The sequence below is a fragment of the Callionymus lyra genome, chromosome 5 (genome assembly GCF_982586985.1).
Source record: "Callionymus lyra chromosome 5, fCalLyr1.hap1.1, whole genome shotgun sequence".
Taxonomy (NCBI): domain Eukaryota; kingdom Metazoa; phylum Chordata; class Actinopteri; order Syngnathiformes; family Callionymidae; genus Callionymus; species Callionymus lyra.
The window spans coordinates 36,331,745-36,353,303 of record NC_141822.1 but is presented as its reverse complement, the minus strand read 5'-3'; the positions used below and the strand labels follow the sequence as shown (position 1 = coordinate 36,353,303).

Below are 21,559 nucleotides of genomic sequence, written 5' to 3'. Positions count from 1 at the left end.
TCATTTCAATCTACTCTCTAGTTTTTCCTTCATCATCCCAATATTTAAGGTTCTTACTCTCAGTCTCAGACTCTTACTTAATGTCCCCTAATGCTGTATTACCTTCATCTCTGAACCTGAGGATAACAGAGCAAATCTTATTGAGGACCTCAAGACCTTTCATTAGAAAATCATTAAGAATCTCTCCCCTGAACTGTTGGCTGCTGTACCACACTAGTTTCACTGATGTTGTAAATAATAGGTGATTAGCTGTCAAAGACCACATGTCAAAGAGGTCAGGGTGAGTTCCACCAACTGTCTTCCCTAAGGGTCCGTCCCATAATACAAGATCTCCAACAGCTTTAATCTTTTGTGGCATCAGTCATCTTTCTCTATTTATCAAAAATGTATTCTTATGGTTCTTATCAGTTCTTTTAAAGGCGCGGATAGGAAGTACCTCTGCAGTTGCTCGATCTGCACATGCTTGTAGTATCAGTAATGGTTAAAACTGGTAAGGCGAAGTTCGATTAGGATTTTTTCATCCAAAGTATCCAGCAATTGAAACTTCCCTACTTTCCTAGATCCAGGTGGTTCTCCGTGAACTTTGCAAGGGAGATGGGTTTGATTTTTATTGGAGTTTCTCAAATTCAGGGGGAAGTAATCCTTGTTCGCCTTTATTCTGGTTTTCAGAATAGGTTAGGCTTTTCTGCACGCCATTGCTAGGACTTTAAGAGCAAGGCTTTTAATTTGACCTTGAATGAGTTTCTGTGCATGAAGAGGGACTCACTGCTTCCACTTCATATACATCTCCTTCGCATACTTCTACTTTCCATCTTAGCTTCCATTTCTATTATTGTTTCTGATTCAACCAGCTCGCATTCAGTTTTTAGCTGCCTGTTATGCAGTTGGCATTTTCAAACAAACCATGTATGGACTCCAAAATGTCTCCAAAAGCATGTTTTTTATCTCCTTCAGTTATATATCACATTGATGTGCATTCTCTCCCGGTCGGCTCTCAGGCCAGAGAATAATCTTTTTCCTGCTGTGCTGTCCATTTTGAGTCCCTCCACTGACTTATGCTTGTCATCATTTTATTGACTGGGCCAAGTGGCTCAGGTCACTGTCTGTCAAAATATATTTTGTTTTTCCAACTTTTAAATCCCAACTCAATAGGGAAGAAATCCTCCTGAATATTTATTTATTTTCCCATCCAAAAGCAAGTAGAATAACCTTAACACGCAAAAATAAGAAAACGCTGTATCCTTATACGTGATTAAAATGACATGTTTTTATGATTGAGTTATAATTATTAATCATATTTAATGGTATTCAGGAATTTAGTTTATTTAGTTCACTAATAATAAATGTAAGTTAGACTTCTACTGATTATTATAACAATTGACATATTTAATCAAATGCTATAATAAAACAAATGAAACCATTTAATAAAGTCAGCGACGAGTTAATGTTGTGGATGCTTAGCCTATAGTGAGTCAAAGTTATGAATCTCCGTTATTGTATTAAGGGATTTACACGAGTCTTCATGAGCCTTTTTCGTATTTATTATTGTTATATTATTTTATTTTTATCTGTTTTATTTATTGTATTTATATAATTCAGTTTTAGAAATGTTTCTGGTGTAGTCATTCTGGACATGACAATGACGCTGTAGTCTGTGGTCACCATGGTAACGCAGCTGGACACGTTAAATCTTGTTCATGACCACCCTCTAGAGGTCAATATAGGAAATGCGTGTACAGCAGAGAGGCGAACAAAAAACACAATCAAGTCTTTAAGCTACTTATATCACACAAGATGTCTCTTTGCGTGTGTAATGATGGTAATTGATCTATTTGTATTTCCATCTGTCTGAAATCCATCTTGAGTGATCCCACTGTAATATAGCCAGTTACTGGCCAATACCCGTTTTTTTGCCAATTATTTTCTCCCTAGGAATGTTAACACACAAGAGTCCCTTTTTTTGTCACTATTAATCACAGAAACCTATGTTTGTTTAACTTTTCCAAATAGAAATTCAGTTTTCTGTGTATTCATTAACAAAAAAAAATACAATGTTCAGTGATACAGTGTACAGTACAGTACACATTTATTTTTTATCTAAATAGCAATCCCATTGTCATTGAGTGCATAATTAGTTTGTGACAAAGCAGTGCAACAAAATGTTGTGCTTCTTCCAGTCTACCTCATCCACGTATCCATTATTATTTTTATTTTATTGGGGTACTCGCATGTAACTATCTATCATTGTGGATCCATATCAATAGCATACAGTAAATTGAATGGACGCACGTCTCGAAGTCACTATCTTTCTGGTGACTCTCCATTGCTCTGCCAATTGATGGGTCTTAGTTTGTCAAAGCATCATGTTAAGAAAAACAAAAAAGTAAAATTAAAAATCTGCGCAGATTTACTTTAAGAGACGTTTTGTCTTTTATTATTTACATATAGTTGAAACATGACACAATTATTTCAGATATATTGGGGGCTTCCAAGAAGAACCACTGTTTTGCAGGACAAACTTTTTTATCATCAACAAAACTCATATCTGCATCTGGGTTAAAACATCTAAATACCTAAATGTTGCTCGTCTGTACTGTCCATCTTGTACTGACGTCTCAAAATATAGACTTAAATAAGTCTATTTAAGTCTACATATACTGTAGGTCTGAAACACTCGGCCCAGCAAACTTTCTCACAGGATTAACAAAATGTCCTCTTTTGCTGCAGGACTTTGATGGGCGATCCGTCTTTACCGTGAAGTCCCAGGGCATTGGAGCCAGCAGCCCCTGCTCGCCGTCTCTCACCCCTCTGGCATCGCAACACTACCTGCAGCTGCTCCAGCATCAGCTGCAGCAGCAACAGCAGCACACACGGGTGGCTGTTGCACAGGTGAGACGCAGGATCATGTGATTAAGTCTATGAACCCAAAGAGGGTTGCAAAGCCTGTTTCAGTTGGTCTGGGGCCTTTTTGAGCAAATAACATCCACTTTTTTTTAACATCAAACAGTATTATGTATGGGGTTCAGACATCTATATTTTGTTGTTTATTGAAATAAATCTAACAAAGGCAGTACTCTTGATCTGCATCACAATGTGTGAAATAAAGGTCAGCAATTAGTTTGATCATAAAACTAAATGAAAGTGAAATCTCAAGTTAACCACTTGATAGCAGCAGCGTTATCGAGATGGAATGTGAATTTTTTGTTCTTCATCTAGCAGATATGCGACATTAAAGGTCAACTAATATGCCTAAGCCCCTCCCACTGAAAACACTTATATGTTAAACCAATAAACCGTATAAACCAACCTCAACTCTGCAGGTGCAGCTACTAAAAGATCAGATGGCTGCAGAAACTTCAGCTCGGATGGAGGCTCAGGCTCGAGTCCACCAGCTGCTGCTGCAGAACCGCGACCTGCTGCAGCACCTGGCTCTACTGGTGCAGCAGCTGAAAGAGCTAGAGGGTCACTCTCCGAAAACATCACTGTCAGGAGACGCACAACAGGAGCCTCAAACTAATCTAGACGGTAAGTGACGAATGAGTGACATTTCATTCATGGTCTTTAAAGGGAAAATATTCTTTCACTCATCTCTCCTAACCTGTTTCAAATGCTGAAGTCTTCCTCTCCAAGATGCCTCTAATATCTCCAAGATAAGCAGTCCCTTATTATGAGGATGTTTGAAGTTATTACTTTATAAATTCTCCCCCGTCTGGGCGAGACCATTCGGATGCAATAATGGTCTTCACTCGTCCGGCAGCCAACTGTAATCACGCCCGCTTTGTTTATAAAAACAAGTCCCTTGGAGGTGGAGACTTCTGGGATTGATGACATGTTGGGAAAAACCTCAGTGCTTGACCAATCACATCAGAGTGGTCGGGGTTTTGGTAAACAAGATCATTTTAAGACTGTTTCGTTCATAAAGACAAATTGATCAGTACAATAAAGGTCCAAGATCAATTTAGGAGAAAAATATGAGGCCCCCCCGTCTTGCAGAACCTTTGATATGTGAGTTCAAATAAATTAAATAAATATTAGTGTAACTCTGTTAAATAGTAGGTGAGCTAGATTGTCATGATACAAATAAAGTATTTCATGCATAAATCAAAACAAATCCACTGGTCCCTTGTTCATTATTATATTTAACAACATGAAATTATTAATGTGTACTCTCCCCATAAAATATAACGGAGCTGCTCTGATCGCCTGCATCCCCACCTGGTCTGAAGCATAGTTGTCCTCCTTTTTTATATTCCAACTGAAAAATCATTGATTTCGTAGTGCTTCGTAAGGCTCAACTTTTTGAGCTAGAGCTAGCATCTTCCTCCATTGGCTGAGAAGGAGGGATAGTTGTTGGTGTTGAACATGAAGAGATGAGAACAGAGTGTCTGTGTTTTGGCCTTGGCTGTGGCCTACAGCAGCCTGTGCAGTATCATAGCATCGTCAATTCAAGAACGCTAAAATATATACATTTTAAAAAAGCAGTAGTATGTGCTCAAAAAAATCAGCAAAACAGCGACTCCCCAGAAGGTGAACTGTGATTTTGTCAGGGGACCAATGCACATTGAACCTTTAATAAAAAATAAATTAGCGGGATCTGCAAATAAATTATTAGGGAATAAAAGGGTATTACATTTTTTTTTTTTCGTAAATAAATGACTACAAATAACAAATAAATGTATGTTATTTGTTTGGGGGCAGGAGTGGAGTGAAAAGATAATGTCCATGTTAATCTTTGTATCCTTTTCTTTGCTCAATGTTTATATAATCTTTATACTTAGATTTTGTTATCTTGCACTTTGTTCTTTTTACTGAAATTTGTTCTTCGTTTGTCAATATTAGCAACTTCATGTTCCCCAAATGAATGTGCAGTCCCTCAACATTTCTGTTTTCTCTTTCAAGTATCTAATGATGATTCTGGGTCAACATGACAGAGTCTCCTAGATGAGATCATATGAATTTGCTTTACATACAGGTTTGAATATGTCTAGTTGTTTTCATGCAACATGGTTTTATTTCAACTGTTGTCAGATGTACCAGAGTCAAGAAGCAGTTTGGTTTTCACCATCAACGATTTCCATCTGAATCTGAAGCCGCACTACACCCAGGCAGAGATCATCACCTCCACACCGGTGTGGCCCCTACATTGCAGACTGTCCTCAAGTCAAGTAGACTCTGCAGAATCCTACCAGAACCTGCTGAACCTGGAGAACAACAACAAAACCCTCAGCAGAGACCGAGACCCTTTCATTCAAGCCAACAGAATGACCCACTACAAGGAGGGGGGCGAGCTCACCCCGTTCACACCAAGGAACTCTGTCAACATGGATGACAAGTAAGACGTTAAAAACTTTAAGCTCAGTTTCTGTCTTTTAAAAATCATGCTTAATCCTTAATGTAACCTTCTAAGGCATAGTGTCCTCACCAGTTAATAGCTACTAAATGTTCTATTCTAGAAGCCCTCATTGGTAAAATAAATAAGGTCTGTCTGTCTGACTTTTTTTTATAACTGTAAAAATACCAATAATGTTATATAAGAAGTTTGTTGTTAAATATAGCAACAATTTTGTTAAATGACGACTGTTGCAATATCTTATTTTACCACATGACATGCTGTCTTTCTCATGTATCTCCTAACCCCCAGTTTGGTCACCTAATTCAGCACTTCCAGCAGATTCTTTTAGTGTTTAGTCACATTTCACATCTGCCAAACACAGACTGTTCTCTGTAGATTAAAGTGACCTGTACAGCACATGTCTGTAGTAAAAGTGCACACACAGGCTTTTGTGTTGTCTGTCAGTTTGTGTGAAGCTGCCTGCCTCACACACACTTACATCAGCTGTAGCTTTTAGTATTATTGTCTTTGAGCAGCTGATGTCAGCAAGAAGTGGCGGCAGCTAATGAAATTGTGAGTGTAACCAGTGAAATTACTACCACAACGGCAAGAGGAAAGGCTTTGGCTGGGACAAAATAAAATGGGGGGTCAGGTCTGCACCTAGACAGAATGAAAGAAAAAAATGTAAAGGAAAGATAATCCATCACAAGCCGTGTTTTAGTGAATGACTCATTTTATTGCTATACTAGCTGTCAGGAGTGAAAAGATTATCGAAAAGAGAGTCGTGAGTAAGAAAGAAAATAAGGACTCGGTGACTCTCTACCTTTGTTGTATCAGTCAGAGAAACAAACTTAACCTCAAATGTTATGTGTAAAATATCTGGCAGAAAAAAAAGATTTATAGGGCAACTAATATGAAAACCAACTCTTTTGACTGGTTAAAAGAAACAAGGAATGACTTAATGGTAGACGGCTGTTGCACATAGTATAATTGTTCATTAGACATTGTGTATGTGAGTATAGACGTATGCAGTTGTGCCTGCAAACTGCTTTGTATGCCTTTTATTTATCTATTTTATAAGACTTTTTAAATTGAATATCTGAAATGATAAAATTGTGGTGAGTCCCAATTTGTAGGATCCAACTCTAGTGTCGCAACAGTTAAACTACATATTGTTGCTTGAAAGTCTTTCAACCCAATACCTATTCTAATCTACTAAATTAAGGGCTATACTGGTCACTTGAAACAAGATTGTATAGAAACCATCGACCGAAATACTCAGATCTATGGACAATTACAGTTTCTTGACTGTGGGAGGAAACCAGAGTCCTTGAAAAAAACCCAGTGATCAGTGATCAAGATGTAATTGAAAAGGAAGTGAGTCAGACTTCTGTGAGCTCATGATCTGGGCATCTGACAAAATATCATCTGCAGATAAAACCAATTACAACATAAGCAGATCTGGCATGTAATAAAAAATGTAGTTCAGATAACATCTTCTGCTGATGTTATTGCCTCCACTTGCTTGTGTTTTTCTCCAGAGAAACAATATTTACAGTCTGATTTCAAATTGAGAAAGAGAAGACGCATGCTTCTGACACATATTCAAGTGCAAATAATTACTGTGACCGTTATGAATTCATTCAATATGTTTTCTTCAAAATGTAATAGGAAGTGATAAGAAAGGACAGCGGACAACAAACAAACACTTAATAACTAATACAATACCTATAAAACTATTACAAAAAATGTGACTTATGTTTTAACCACGCACTGATGTTAATTATTGATTTATTTTGACCTATCTTTAATCTATGTATCTTTTTTATTATCGTCATTTGAAAAATACAGTCAATATTGTTTCATCTTTTTGAAAATTAAGTTTTTTTGCCTTTGACACATTGTTTACTATCCATTCATATTTATGTGTGGAAATCCAAAGTGTTGATTAAAATAATTAAATATTTTTTATTAATATTAGCTTGATAATTTAAATGTGTTCTTTGGAAATGTATATTCCAAATAAACACACATTTTCTTTTTAATAATGATGAACAAGTTGAACAATAATAATATTAGAACAATAATAATATTAGTATTTCCTTTTAACATGTGTTTAAAATATGTTATGGTTTTGGAGATAGTGGCGATGAGCTTTAACAATCAAAACAATACCCAATAAAATATATACTTTAAAATATTGGGACACATAAGACAAACACAGGAGTCTCAGAAAATCAGAGAAAAGCCTGCATGTTTCTTGAAGGAGTCAGTAGATCCATCAAGCGCAGAGGGAGAGGGAGATCGTTCCAAAGCTTAGTAGCAACAGCCTGGAAGGATTTCCATCCTCTGGTCTGGAAGCGTGTTCAGGAACCATCATTAGATTTTGATCCACAGACCTAAGAGCCCGAGCTGGGGTGTAAGGCTGGATCAGATCAGTGATGTAAGGAGGAGCCTGACCATGAATAGCTCTGAAAGTAAGAACCAGAATTTAAAATTGGTCCTGAAAGAAACTGGCAGCCAGTAGACAAATATCCCACAACATAACACAACAATTCAATATAGACTTGTTGAGAAATTATTTATTAAATCATATATTTTTTTAAACTTCATATGTGTGTGAAGAATGCTGACGATATATGAAAGAACCAGTAGCCAATTGAATAAGTTACCCTTTTGGGTTTATACTTGTCAATCTGACACTAAAGTGCCTCACCAACCATGAACCTCACCGCACGTCACTGATCTCAGCTGATGGTTGGCTCACACAGAGACCTCATGCACCTGTTTGCTGGTCTCTTTAACTTCCACTTGTTTACTCTCCGGCTCGTTTCCTAACTAGTGAGCTTCCTCGCAGAGCAGCTGCATGATGTGTGGAAGTTGTGAGGTAGCAGGGAGTCATACTGAAGCTGCTGGCTTTGTAGCACCTCTGATCAAGAGAAGGTGAACTGGAGGCCAGGCAACAGTTGAACTCTAACTTGAGTGGATATTCTTACTTTCAGGCCGCATCGGATGATTCCCAAGCTCGACCCGCCTCCTCCGTCATTCAACCGAAAACGAACCAGTCGCACATTGTCTCCGGGGTCAGAGGTCATGCCCGTAGAGACGGCAGCTGATGGAGCTGTGAGAAGTCGAAGCCTCTCTTTCACCGACATCACCCCCAGCTCGCTGTCGTCCACCGACTTCCAGTCGCTGAGCAACGGGGAGAGCAGCTCCAGTGAGGACTCCGGGGTTCGCTCAGAGACTAAGTCGCTGTTTTCCCCTCTGCGAGAAGATGACGACCTTTTCGATGACAAGGGGACATTTTTGACAGCCTGCAGCAGTCCTGTCGGAAAACAGAGCTTCTCTGTACTCCATACTCTCACCTCCTACTCAACCATTAGTGACCCTCAACCGCCCGACTCGTCACCCATGAACAACACCTGCCTTCACATCAGCTTTTCTGACGACGAGCAGTTGGAAAAAAACCTGGAGGACACACACATCTCCTAGAGAAGCTATAGATTATTTTTGAACTTCTCAAGTCTCTAAAAGTTAATGAGACGCCATAGATGATAAGCTACTAGACAGATTTCATTTTTGTAAGGAAGAATATTTAGATGTTTCAATATGTAGATGGTGGAGAGACCTGGGAGACTGTTGCAGCGCTGAAGTCATGTTTTCCTAGTGAACTTTGTTGAAATACTGGCGGCAGTTTTTAATATTTACTGCGCTAAAGGATTGTCTGGAAATATTTGTTTGAAAGCTTCTGAAAGTATTTCAATGAAACATTCAGTCATTCAGGAAATGTTGGTAATTTTGTGTTTTTTCATCTGGATCCAGAAAGATGTTGAGGGATTGACTTGTATAGCCCCTACCGCTGGTGCTAATGCACATAGCACCGCTAAGAACTAGCAAACGTAACAATAAAGACGTATAATAAAACCTAGCATACAATTGAAACACAACTGTAACAACAAAACAAAATTATATTTTTCCAATGGGTTGCTATGTAAAACAGCAGTCTGGAAGTATATCAGTGCCATCAGATTATTGAATTGTAGAATTTTACGTTTACATTTTTAGCATTATTGAATTTTAGGTATTGAATTATTTTGGGGAAATGTAATTTTAAATACTTTCTACGTTGAAAGGTTGAATTGGTTTTATTGAATAATTGAATTCAATAATTCAAATATTGGAAGGTTGCATTCGTTTTTTATTTAATGAACGGCATTGAATAATTTCAACATTAAAAGGTTTTAATTTTTAAAATACAAATGTAATTAACTTGTTTCTTAAATCACCAGCCTGAATTTATTTGTATGTCCTTTAAAAATAGCTTTTAATATAGAAATTATAGAATTCAATTCAATTATTATTCCACCATTCAATGTTCTTATGGCACTGATCTACATCCATTTGTAAGAGCCTTGTGAATCCAGGGATGTGATTAAGCTCCCGGCAGTAGTGGTCAAGTTTCAAAACAATGGCAACTCAGTTGATTCTCTCTGCCTGCTTTCATTGTTTGATTGTATTTTATTGAGATATTTATTGATTGAATAAAAATAAACAAACCCTAAAAGCAGCAGGGGAAAAATTGTTGGTGAGGCTGAACTTGACAAAAAAGACAAAATGTTTAGGTTATATGTATGTATGTATGTATGTAAACGTATGTTTCTTTCAGTTGCAACATGCTGCCCTGTTTATTTCTCCTCTGATGTTAAAATTGTTAACAGACTTTAATGTTTAAGGCAGCCATGTTGGGAAGAACCTCTTCTTCCTTAGAGCCGTGAGCAGACACAGGACCGCAGGAACAAGAATGTGAGAGGAAAGAAAATGTAAGTAGGTAGTAGGTTTAAGTAGCAAGAAATGTTGTGTTTATTATGTCTCTTTAAAAAAAACTACTGAAAACCAATGTATAAATATACACTGCTGAAAAAAATAAAGAGAACACTTAAATAACACATCTTAGATCTGAATGATTGAAATATTCTAAACATTATATATATATATATATCCTAAAATATTTTGTTACATAGTTCAATGTGCTGACAAAAAATGTTACATAACAATTATCAAAGTTAAATCTTATTTATTAACCCATGGAGGTCTGGATTTGAAGTTACAATAAAAATGAAAGTGGAAAAACACACTACAGCAGGGGTCTCAAACCTATCCAGAAAAGGGCTGAGATTGTTTAGGTTTTGGATCCAACCAGTCAAGCACATATAGTTGAATCGATCAGGTGTCTGAAGACCATAATCAGTTGATGGTCAGTGAGGCTGATTCCTTAACTCATGTGTTCTTGACTGGTTGGAACAATAACCTGCACCATATCTGCCCTTTTCTAAACGGGTCAACTGCGACATCAACCCTGCACTACAGGCTGATCCAACATTGATGTAATGTCTTTAAAGTAAGTCAAAGTAAGGCTCGGGAGTGAGTGTTACCTCTCTACAACGCTTGGGAATGCTCCTGATGAGGTGGTGAATGCTCACCTGTCCTCTCCCAGACCTCGAGTGAAGCATCTGGGATGTGGAGCCCTTACACCACTCTAGTGGAGTTTGTTTCTGACCGTTTGAGCAAACACATGCAGATTTGTTGCTTGCTGGTGGTCATTTTGCAGTGCAGTGAAAGTGCTCCTGCTGCTGGGTTGTTGTCCCCCTATGGCCTTCTCCATGTCTCCTGATGTACTGGCCTGTCTCCTGGTAGCACATCCATGCTATGGACACTACGGATTTGGAGTTATATTGTTTTGTCCAAGTGTAATCTTTTATTTCTATAATTAGCATATAATATACAGTGTATTATAATATATATATATATATATATATATATATATATATATATATATATATATATATAGTGTATTTTTAGAGCATTTAATTTGTCATATTATTAAATATAATTGTATTTTTTTTTTTATTTACTTATGAATTCATAATCTGTTTTATATGATCTTAAAGGGTAACTAATGTGAAAACCCAACTCTCCTCACTCACTCCCTGACTCACATGTTTTAAATGTTGAAGTCTTCTCCAAGATGCAGTTAGTCCCTCATTATGATGATGTTTTGAAGTTATTACTCTCCCCAATCTAAATTCTCTACGAAGAAGAGGTTATTGCTCCTGATGATAAGGTTCCAGGGTTGAGTCAGTACTTGGGTGACTTAGGTCAGTCTGTCAAACTGAGCCTGAGAAACCTGGGTGTTGTATTTGACAAAGACATGTCTCTGGTTCAACACAGCAGAAAACTCACCAGAAACTGTCTCTCTAAATTTAGGAAAATTATGTCATAACCCGACCTGGAGCTTTGTGTCTTCTCGTTTGGACTATTGTAACAGTTTGTGGACTTTGTCCAAGCAGCAACTGTCATGAAACTGCTTGCTTAAAAGCTTAAACTGTTTTTGCAGCCACCCTCAACATGAGCAGCAGGATAGTGAGGCGATTCCTCAGTGATGGCGTTTTTATGCACGACTTTTTTCTCTTCAAATTCCATGTCGACGTCTGACAAATGTATATGCAGTGTTTTCAAAGACAGCGGCTCCTCTGTCCTCCCCTGCGATCCGTGACTGTACTGATCTGGGATCAATCAGAAGGAGCTGCCAGGATCGAAGAGGCCAGAAACCGCTCAACCTGTCTCATGGACTTTCACACACACTTAAAAATAGAACGGTCTTCACTTTTGATGGTCATGTTGTCGAGGGGTACGTGTGTGATCAAAGATTTGTGTGAGGCGCTAACAAACTGAGCTTTGCCTTCTAAACACTAGGAGGAGGTGTGACTTTTAGAAGAGCACAGAAAAAGTTCACCAAAGGAAGCTTAACTGGCGAACATGAGCTTCACACACTGGCTTCAACTGCGACATCAACACGGCCTCTACTAATGTCACTGAAAGTATGGACAGATTTGGCTGGTAAATGAATTCATCTAGCTAGCATTAGGAACGAACAGCATGCTTAAATACGGCTCTGTCTGTGACTGCTCTGTCATCTTGAGACCAGGTGATCCAGAGAGAACTGAAGACCACAACGACTGAGACAAAAGACTAAAGGTATACAGTAAGTAGTGTGTATTTAACTACCTCATAATCTTCTCATATTAAAAATCAAACATTAAAGGCACAAATGTTACTTTAGTTCAAGCATAACCATCAAAATATGTCTAAAATTAAAGCGCATTAATAAAAGGGCGCTGAAGAGAAGAGTGCAGGCGGGGTGGAACTGGTGAAGGGTGTGCTGGCTTTTTGACATCAACAGCAGATACCAAATATTCAACACTATCCAGACTTTTTAGAAAGTAACCAGTCTATGATGTAGGGTCACATCTAGTTTAATGTCATTAACATCTGACAAAGAAAATCAAAGTCAAATTGCGGAGAGCAGGGCAGGCTACCCCCACAGCTTCCTAAGGTAAAGGGCCGCTTCAGTCCAGAAGCCCCTGTTTCCCCAACCTGAAAAAACATTAATAGCTTAATATAAATCTTGAGAATGTGACGGGAGATCTGAGGCAGAGTTTGTATGTGACGTGTATCCGGTGATTCCTGAAGACAGAGTAGGACTGCGGGGCCAACAACATGGTTCTTGTTAGGCTTGGTTCTCCCTCGTAAGAAGAGGCTTCCTCTGGTGTCAGAGGTGTGTCGTTAACTCTGGAGTACAGGTTTGGGTGGCCTTGGATGGAGGTCTGTGGATTATGTTAGACCAGGACTGGCTTTCCCAGGTCCTTTAAAGGTGTGTTGACAGCACAAATCACTTGCACTTTGCTGTAACGAATTTGGAAAGTTGTAACCAGTGTTGCCAACTCTTTTCCAACGAAAGTAGCTTTAACTAGCTCCATAAATTGCTAAAAGTCGCCAGATGATGTCACACACAGGCATAATGCCTACTGGTGGTGTCTGTTGCAGTGAGAGGGAGATTATTTTAAGCCATATATACAAAAAAGGTTGATAGAAAAACCTTTACCAAATAATCACAAACTAACTATACGGACAAATATATTTTAAGTAAAAACAGTGAAGGGAGGGAGATCATCAAACAAACAATGTACATTTCACGATAGAGAAATATATTTTTCTGGAGAAAGGGCTTTTATTTTGAAAGGTAAGAAAATAAATGCTTGAATAAGTAAGTAAGTCATTTGTATTTATAAAGAATCATCTGCAAAGTACCAGTTGAACCGAGAAAGACTAAGTAGTCAGAGAATTACCAGGAATAGAATGAAGCAAACGGCAGGGCGGGTATCCGGTCTCAAATCCACAGAGCGAGCAGTTTAAGTCATGGTGCTCGTCCCTGCCAGCTGGCCCCACCCCGGGATTCCGTCTGCGCAACTGCGCGAGAGACCCCGGCGCCGCTGCAGAGGAGCCAAGACTGCTACGACTCTGAACAGCATATGAATTACTATAGAATATATTTCTTGCCTTTACCCTGATGATCTGAAAAAGGTGCTAAATTTGTCGCTAGTCGCTTTTTAGAAATAAAGTCGCTAAATCTAGAGAGAAAGTCGCCAAGTTGGCAACACTGGTTGTGACCCAGGGGCTAGCCTGTTGACTACTATGGCCCTTGTGAGATTAGATTTACACCATAAAACCATGGTAGTGGAGCATGCATGTCTCAAATGAGTGGCTCAGGTCTTTGGTCATCTTACAATTTTTCAAATTACAAAAGAGCATGTGCAGGCATGTTAAGCTACTCGATGTTGTACAGAGAACTGAGTCCACAAGGTTTGTCTGTGCGCTGAGATTATGGTACCTTTGCTTCCTGTCGTGGAGCTGATATGTTTCATGAAACATACGTAGTGACACTGAGCAGGAAATTATATTTAGGTAACATCTGTCAGCCAAATGTAATAACACAACTTGATGTTTTTTAAATAGGAAAGAGCAGACAAGTAGATGTCACTTTATGAATCATCATGGATTGAGATTTTCTTTGTTGAGAACGTGATTTGCTACTTTAATGTCAGTACTGGAGAACAGCCACAAAAGCGTAGGATCTAATATCTGTCTCTTCATCTGCAGACAGCTTGATATGGAACTCTACAACACTGAGACTCACTGGACTCAGCAGGTCAGCAGCTCTGTGTCATCAGAGTAGATTCTCTGTCGCACAATGTAATAGACCCTCTATCACCCATGAAACCCAGCCCAGATTGTAAGACATGAATCATCTGGAGATCAAGAAATACATTAATATGGTTCAAGTTTCAGGGCTGTGTTGATGAAATGATATATGTGTAGGCGTTTAAACACTGTTAGATTAAAATTATTATATACATATACGCCATACTTAAATTAATGCTAAAAGATAATCAAAATATAAAGTATAATTTACTCGTTTGATCTAAGAGCGGGAAGATTGTTTGACTACACATTCACAATTAACATTCAACTCTGATTCATACTGGTTCGAGACAAGCTTGGATCAGAAGTAGAATTACGACACCGGTAGTTTCAAAGATTTGTTTATCTGTGAATCACACCTTAAATTGGATATCAAAGAACGAAGCAAGATAGACCCCGGAGAGGGGGAGCGAAAGACAGAAGAGAAGGTGATCCCCGCCTGAGAACATTTGAATAATAAGTTTACAGGAAGACAAATTAGGAACTCTCTCAGTGGGGGATCGGTGACACAGGGAACTTAAAAGAACAATTTGGCTGGAAAAAGACGACCTCTCGGACGGGAAATTTGACTCAACAAAATTGAGACACAACACCATTCTGTCCGGGGCTGTCAATCTGTGAAGTCGCTGGAAGAACTGGGTCCGGTCGATCGTCATTTGAAACTTGTATTTTCTTCGACTTGAAGTGGCGAATAAACGAGCCCCACCGAGTTCATCACTGGATTATTACCCAAATTGCTTGGAATTGATAATTTTCCGAAGCCTCTTAAGGTGGATCGGGCGCATCGAGTCAACAACGCCCGACCCGGGTCGTCGGACAAGCCGCGCACCTTCATGGCCAAACTTCACAACTGCTGCGACATCGCTAAGATCTTCCGGCTCGGGCGCCAGCGTGGACCGCTGAACTACCAGGGGAAGCCAATCTTCATTTTTCCTGACTATCCACCAGAAGTCATTGCTCAGCGCCTCGCTTACACCAGTGTGAAGAAGACGCTCAAAGATGCCGGCGCCGAGTGTTCCTTTCGCTTCCCGGCCAACGGCTCTGTCAGCACTTTCAACTCCGTGCCTGACGCTGAGAGGTTCGCTGGTTCCCTGCCTGCCAGAGCATAATCTCATGGTTTGATCTGTTTACATTACGTTCCACTGTTTACAAACATATATATTCATACTTAATATTGTTTTAGTGACGACTAGCCTGTGTTCCTATGTACATGTAAAAATATTTTGATACGTATAAAAAATCAGAAATAGTTCTATAAAAGTTATAATATTCGGGTTATTTGTTTATGCATTTGTTTTTAAATATACTTTTTTTTTCTATAATAATATTGAGGCGTTTGGGTAAACTTCTGTTCACATTTACTCCTTTTTTCCTAAATAAGTTATTTGTGTTATACAATCGGTGCATCTAAATAAGGTGTTACACACGGGTTTGAGAAGGTGTTTTTTTTTCTCTCTCCCTTTTCTGAGGGGGGAGGGGGCTCTATCGCCCAGCAGCCTCTGAGGTTTAGGGTTTTTTTGGTGTCCTTATTCTAATGACACCGGGGTTAGGGGTTTATATGTGTTCATTCTTGTTTTGTGTTTGTTTTATGTTTCATTTTATTTTTTTTTCGTTGCCAGTCCACAGCTACATATGTTGCAGGTATATTCCTGTTAACAGACTGCTTTGATGCAGGATAATTCAATAACTTGGTCAGATTTGAGTTCAATTAATTTCACAACTTGGAACTGCAGAGGAATGGGCAAGGCTTTAAAAAGAGGAAAAGTTTTTCAACATCTAAAATGTATTTCCTCAGACATTATCTTTTTGCAAGAAACCCATATATCTTCATCAGAGCAAAGAAATCTCAGAGCACAATGGATATCAAATGTCTATCAATCAACATTTTCCTCCAAAGCTAGAGGGGTTGCCATCCTCATCTGGAAAAATGTCCCATTCTTGTTTTCATCCATGACAGCAGATCCAGGTGGCAGATTTGTGCTCGTAACAGGTTCCATTAATTCTGTTCCGCTGACACTCCTTAACATATATGCCCCAAACTTTGATTGCCCAGATTTTTTCCAGAAAATGTTTAATCTTGTTGCAGACCATGACAACTCAAATATTATAATAGGAGGTGACTTCAATTGCTATCTTGATGCTTCCCTCGACAGATCTTCTTCAAAGACACCATCCCCTTTGAAATCGGTCCCTGTGCTTAATAATTTAATTAAACAGCAAAATTTAGTTTATATTTGGAGAATACAACACCCTTTGGACAAGCAATATTCCTTTTTCTCACCGGTCCATGGTAGTTTCACTAGAATTGATTATTTCCTGGTGGACTCAAGATTAATTTCTAATGTGTCCAGCTCAAAATATAATAACATAATAATATCCGACCATGCTCCAGCTACAATGAAAATTGACTTTAAACTACCAGCTCGCTCTTACAATTGGAAATTTAACCCCTCACTGAACACTGACAAATCTTTTCTTGAATATATCTCAATCCAAATTTCAGACTTCTTCCTTTTTAACGATAATGATTCAGTCTCCGATGCAACTTTGTGGGAGACATTTAAAGTGGTAATGCATGGACATATTATTTCATATCAGTCAAAACAGAAAAAGGAGAGATGTAAACGTTATAAAGAAATTGAATCTGAACTTGAGACACTGCAGTCTGATTATCTTAACACAAAATCTGAAAACACCCTAGATGCAATGCTCAAATTAAAATATGAATATCATACGATATCTGCAGAACAAGTAAAAAACTATATACACAAACTAAAACAAAAGCATTTTGAACTGAGTGAGAAAGCTCATACACTCCTCGCCAGGCAGCTGAAAGGTGTGCAAGCAGACAGGGCTATCCATAAGATTTCCTCTGCTGCGGGAGAATTGATCACAAACCCAAAGTCAATCAACAAGTGTTTCCGGGACTATTACTCTGACTTATATTCATCTAAGACAAAGGCCTCTGTTGATGACATCGATGCTTTTTTAAACAAGCTTGATATTCCCAGACTTGGTAACGATGCTCGTTGGGAATTAGAATCTGAGATCTCATTGGATGAAATCAAAGCGGCTATCCGCTCGTTTCCCAGTGGGAAGGCATGTGGTCCGGATGGGTTTGGGATTGAATTTTATAAAGCAAACATAGATGCAGTCTCACCCTTGTTACTGAGGATGATAAACTGTTCGGTAAAGAGCAACATCTTCCCAAACTCTATCTATGAGGCAAACATCTGTTTAACAAAGGTGTCTTCATATCGTCCCCTGAGCCTCTTAAACAGCGACCAGAAGATAATTGCCAAAGTTTTGTCTTCTCGGTTATCAAAGCACATCTGCAATCTAATTCATCCTGACCAAACTGGATTCATTCCTGACCGCTATCCTGTCTCAAATACTCGGCGTCTTCTAAATATCATGTACTCATCAGAAAAACCACAGTCAGCAGTAATATCATTGGATGCACAACAGGCCTTCGATCAAGTAGAGTGGACATTTATGTTTGGAGTGCTAAGGAAGTTTGGATTTGGCGAAAAATGTATAACTATTTTAAAACTTCTCTATGCTCATCCTAAATCCTGTATCTTGACCAACTACGATAAATCCACTCCTTTCGATCTTAATCGAGGGACCAGACATGTTGGTCGGGTTAACATTATTAAGATGACTATACTTCCCAAATTTAGCTATCTCTTTCAAAATGTGCCTATTTTTCTCACTTCCTCATTTTTTAAGACAATTGACTCAATCATAGTACCTTTTATTTGGAATTACAAACCTCCTCGCATAAGTAAGGCACATCTCCAGAAATCCAAGGCAGATGGGGGTCTTGCTCTTCCAGTGCTCAGACACTATTACTGGGCATGCAATGCTAGAAGCTGGATCTTTTGGAATCAATTTTCATCTGGGTTAAATTCAAATGACGCATGTGCCCCCTCATGGCCTCTTATGGAAACTAACATCACACTTTCTCATTTCAATACTTCTCCCTTTTCTATCTTACTCTCAAATACTATTCCTCAGCTCAGAGTTCTAAAGAATGATTTCATCTTATTCAATTCCTTTAAAATATTAAAACAAATTAAAAATGTCCTAAACTTGTCAGAACACTCTGTTTATACACCTATTTGCCATAACACTACTTTTAAACCAGGACAGATGGATCCAGTGTTCAGTGAGTGGTCTGAGCGAGGTTTATGTTCCTTCAAAGATTTGTATTTTAGCGGTAGATTTGCTTCTTTTGCTCAATTGCAGTCAAAGTTCAATTTGCCGAACTCTCACTGGTTCAGATATCTTCAAATCCGGAACTTTGTCAGCAAATCATTTCAGTCTTTCGAGCGTTTGCCAAAAGAACATACTTTTCATCATACAATGAGGAAATCCTCCACCTCAAACCATTTAATTTCAATACTTGTGTCTCTATTTTACAAGGCGGTCCCTTCGTCGCACATTAAAGAGTCGTGGGAAAAAGATTTGGGCGAGAAAATATCAGACGATGTGTGGACGAGGGGATTGAGCCGGATTAAACTCTGTTCGATAAATGCAAGGCTTCAATTAATTCAATTTCAGGTCGCTCATAGACTCCACTATTCCAAAACAAGGGTAAACAGAATCTTCCCTGCCATTCCATCCTCATGTGATCGCTGTTCAACGTAAGAGGGTTCACTCGGACATATGTTCTGGTCTTGCTGCAGGTTAAGAACTTATTGGTTGAAGTTTTTCAATTTTTTCTCTAAAGCATACAAGGTGAATGTGATCCAGACCGGTGCTTTGGTTGTTTTGGGATGTTCTGAATCAACCTCTAATCTATCCAGCACTCAGCAACAAGCTCTAGCTTTCTCTCTGGTTGTTGCAAAGAGAGTGATCCTGAGTGAATGGAAATCACCATCTCCACCTTCCTTCCAAAAATGTCTCAATGATATGGTTTCTCTCCTGTATCTGGAACAAATTAGATACACAATGTCTAATTTACACTTGAAATTTGTCAAGATCTGGGGACCGTTTCTGGACGCTATCAGGAAATGACAATGAAGCATATGCCACCTATTGTTGCTGTTCCGCTAGAGGGAGTTTTGTGAACTCTCTGACCTCCTTGTAAATACATTTTTTTTTTCTGCAGCATTGAAAATGTTATCTTATTTTTTTTTCTTTTGTGGTCTGGCACTTGGTTTTTCTTGTTTTGATGTTTCTTATTGTCCTGTTGGTTTTATTTTTTCTGTCTTTTACATATATAATATAATTTACTATTTTTTTTGTTTTGTTTTGTTTTTTGTTTATTTGTTACTCTGTATTGTCTTTTTTGTCTGAAATGAAAATAAAATTTGTAAAAAAAAAAAAAAAGAAAGATGAAAGAAATCAGCTAACACGACTACAGTCTTGTATTACAAAAACTATTACTCCTCATCCCAACCCGGGAGTCCGGCCCTCCTCATCACCACCAACTGCTAGCAATCAGCGAAGGAGCTCAAGAACCGGTTCAGCTATCCAGTCTGTGATGGACCGTCATACAACCAAGGATTGTGATCAGCAAATTCCTTGAGCTAGTCTACCTCTTTGTTGTTCACTTGCCTGCATACCAAGCCCATAACTCCTTCCTTCTTCTACCTCAGGATCATCCGTCTCCTAACAGAAGCTCTTCAAACGGTCTACCACCATCTCTTTCTCTATCCGTGTTGACAACCGTCAACTTTTGACAACTTTTGTTCCTGTAATTCTGGGGTTCCCCTGGTTATTGAAACATAGCCCCCAGATAGACTTGAGAGCAACTAAAATAATTAATTGGAGTCAGGACTGTCATAAGAACTGTCTTCAATCAGCTCTAGCTCCCACTACTTGTCATCCGACAACCCCCTTCTCTGCTGACCTCTCTTAAATCACGACCTAAAGATGGTATTTGATAAGGAGCAAGCTCTCTGGCTACCTTATCATTGATAGGTTGCTAGGTGCGGCCATGCCCAAGTCCCGTTTGTACAATCTCTCTAGACAGGAACATGAAGCTATGGAGAAGAACATAAAGAAATTTCTCAAGTCTAGCATCATTCGTCCCTCCGTCTCTCCTCTTGGTGTAGGCTTCTTCTTTGTGGAGTAAAAGGACAACAGCCTCCGACCCTGTATCGACTTCCGAGGCCTCAACAAAATGATCATCAAAAAACATGTATCCACTCCCTCTTTTTAACTCTGTGTTTGATGTCCTTCAACACTACAGTTTCTTTTTTCTAAACTGGACCTCCGTAACGCCTACCACCTTGTCAGGATTAGAGAAGGAGATGAGTGGAAGACGGGTTTTACGCACCTTGGACACTTTGAGTATCTGGTCATGCCTTTACGGTCTAACTTATTCACATGCAGTGTTCCAACATTTTATTAATGATAGGGTTTTTAGGGGTTGATAATTGATCATTGAAAAATGATCATTTTTAGGGACATGTAGGACAAGTTTTTGTTTGTTTGTTTGGATGACATTTTGTTTTGTTCCAAGACCCAGTGGGAACTTACCCAGCATTTAGGTAGTGTCCTGACATGTTTTCTGTAGAACTGGCTTCATGTCAAGGCAGAGAAGTGCAGTTTTCACAAGAGGCCAGTCTCCTTCCTGGGTTACATTATTGCCAGTGGTCAAGTCCGTATGGATCCCGCCAAGGACAAGGCAGTATTAGACTGGCCTACTCCCTCCAATGTGAAGCAGCTGCAGAGGTTTCTAGGTTTTGCTAACTTCTATTGCTGTTAGAATTGCTAGTCAGAATTACAAGTAAAGTTGCAGTCCCCTTAACTATGCTTACTTCCACTTCCAGACAGTTCCACTTGACCCCTGAGGCCAATGCTGCATTTTGTGACCCCAACGAAGATTCACCTCGGCCCCCATAATGGTGCAACCAGATCCAGCGTCTCTTCGTACTCGGTGTTAATGCCTCTAATGTGGGGCTGGGAGCGGCGCCTTTTTCAGCGTTCTGCCAAAGATGGTAAGCTGCATCCTTGCGCCTTCCTCCCTCATCGCCTGTCTTCTGCAGAGAGCCACTACAATATCGGCAACCAGGAGCTACTTGCTGCTAAACTATCCCTTCGAAGAATGGAGGCACTTGCTGGAAGGAGCAGAGTTGGCTTTTTTGGTCTGGACCCACCACAAGAATCTGGCAT

At 39.1% G+C, this 21,559-nt stretch overlaps 1 protein-coding gene across 1 annotated transcript in view; it reads left to right on the top strand.

Moving 5' to 3' along the window:
- The window catches only part of LOC148080501 (carboxyl-terminal PDZ ligand of neuronal nitric oxide synthase protein), a 53,134-nt gene extending 43,223 nt beyond the window's left edge, over window positions 1–9,911 (top strand). The window contains exons 8-11 of the mRNA XM_087792227.1: window positions 2,728–2,889; window positions 3,321–3,525; window positions 5,029–5,332; window positions 8,335–9,911. Of these exons, the coding sequence (XP_087648353.1) occupies window positions 2,728–2,889; window positions 3,321–3,525; window positions 5,029–5,332; window positions 8,335–8,824 (1,161 nt within the window). The 3' untranslated portion in view covers window positions 8,825–9,911. The remainder of the gene's footprint in view (window positions 1–2,727; window positions 2,890–3,320; window positions 3,526–5,028; window positions 5,333–8,334) is intronic.
- The last annotated feature ends 11,648 nt before the right edge of the window (window positions 9,912–21,559 follow it).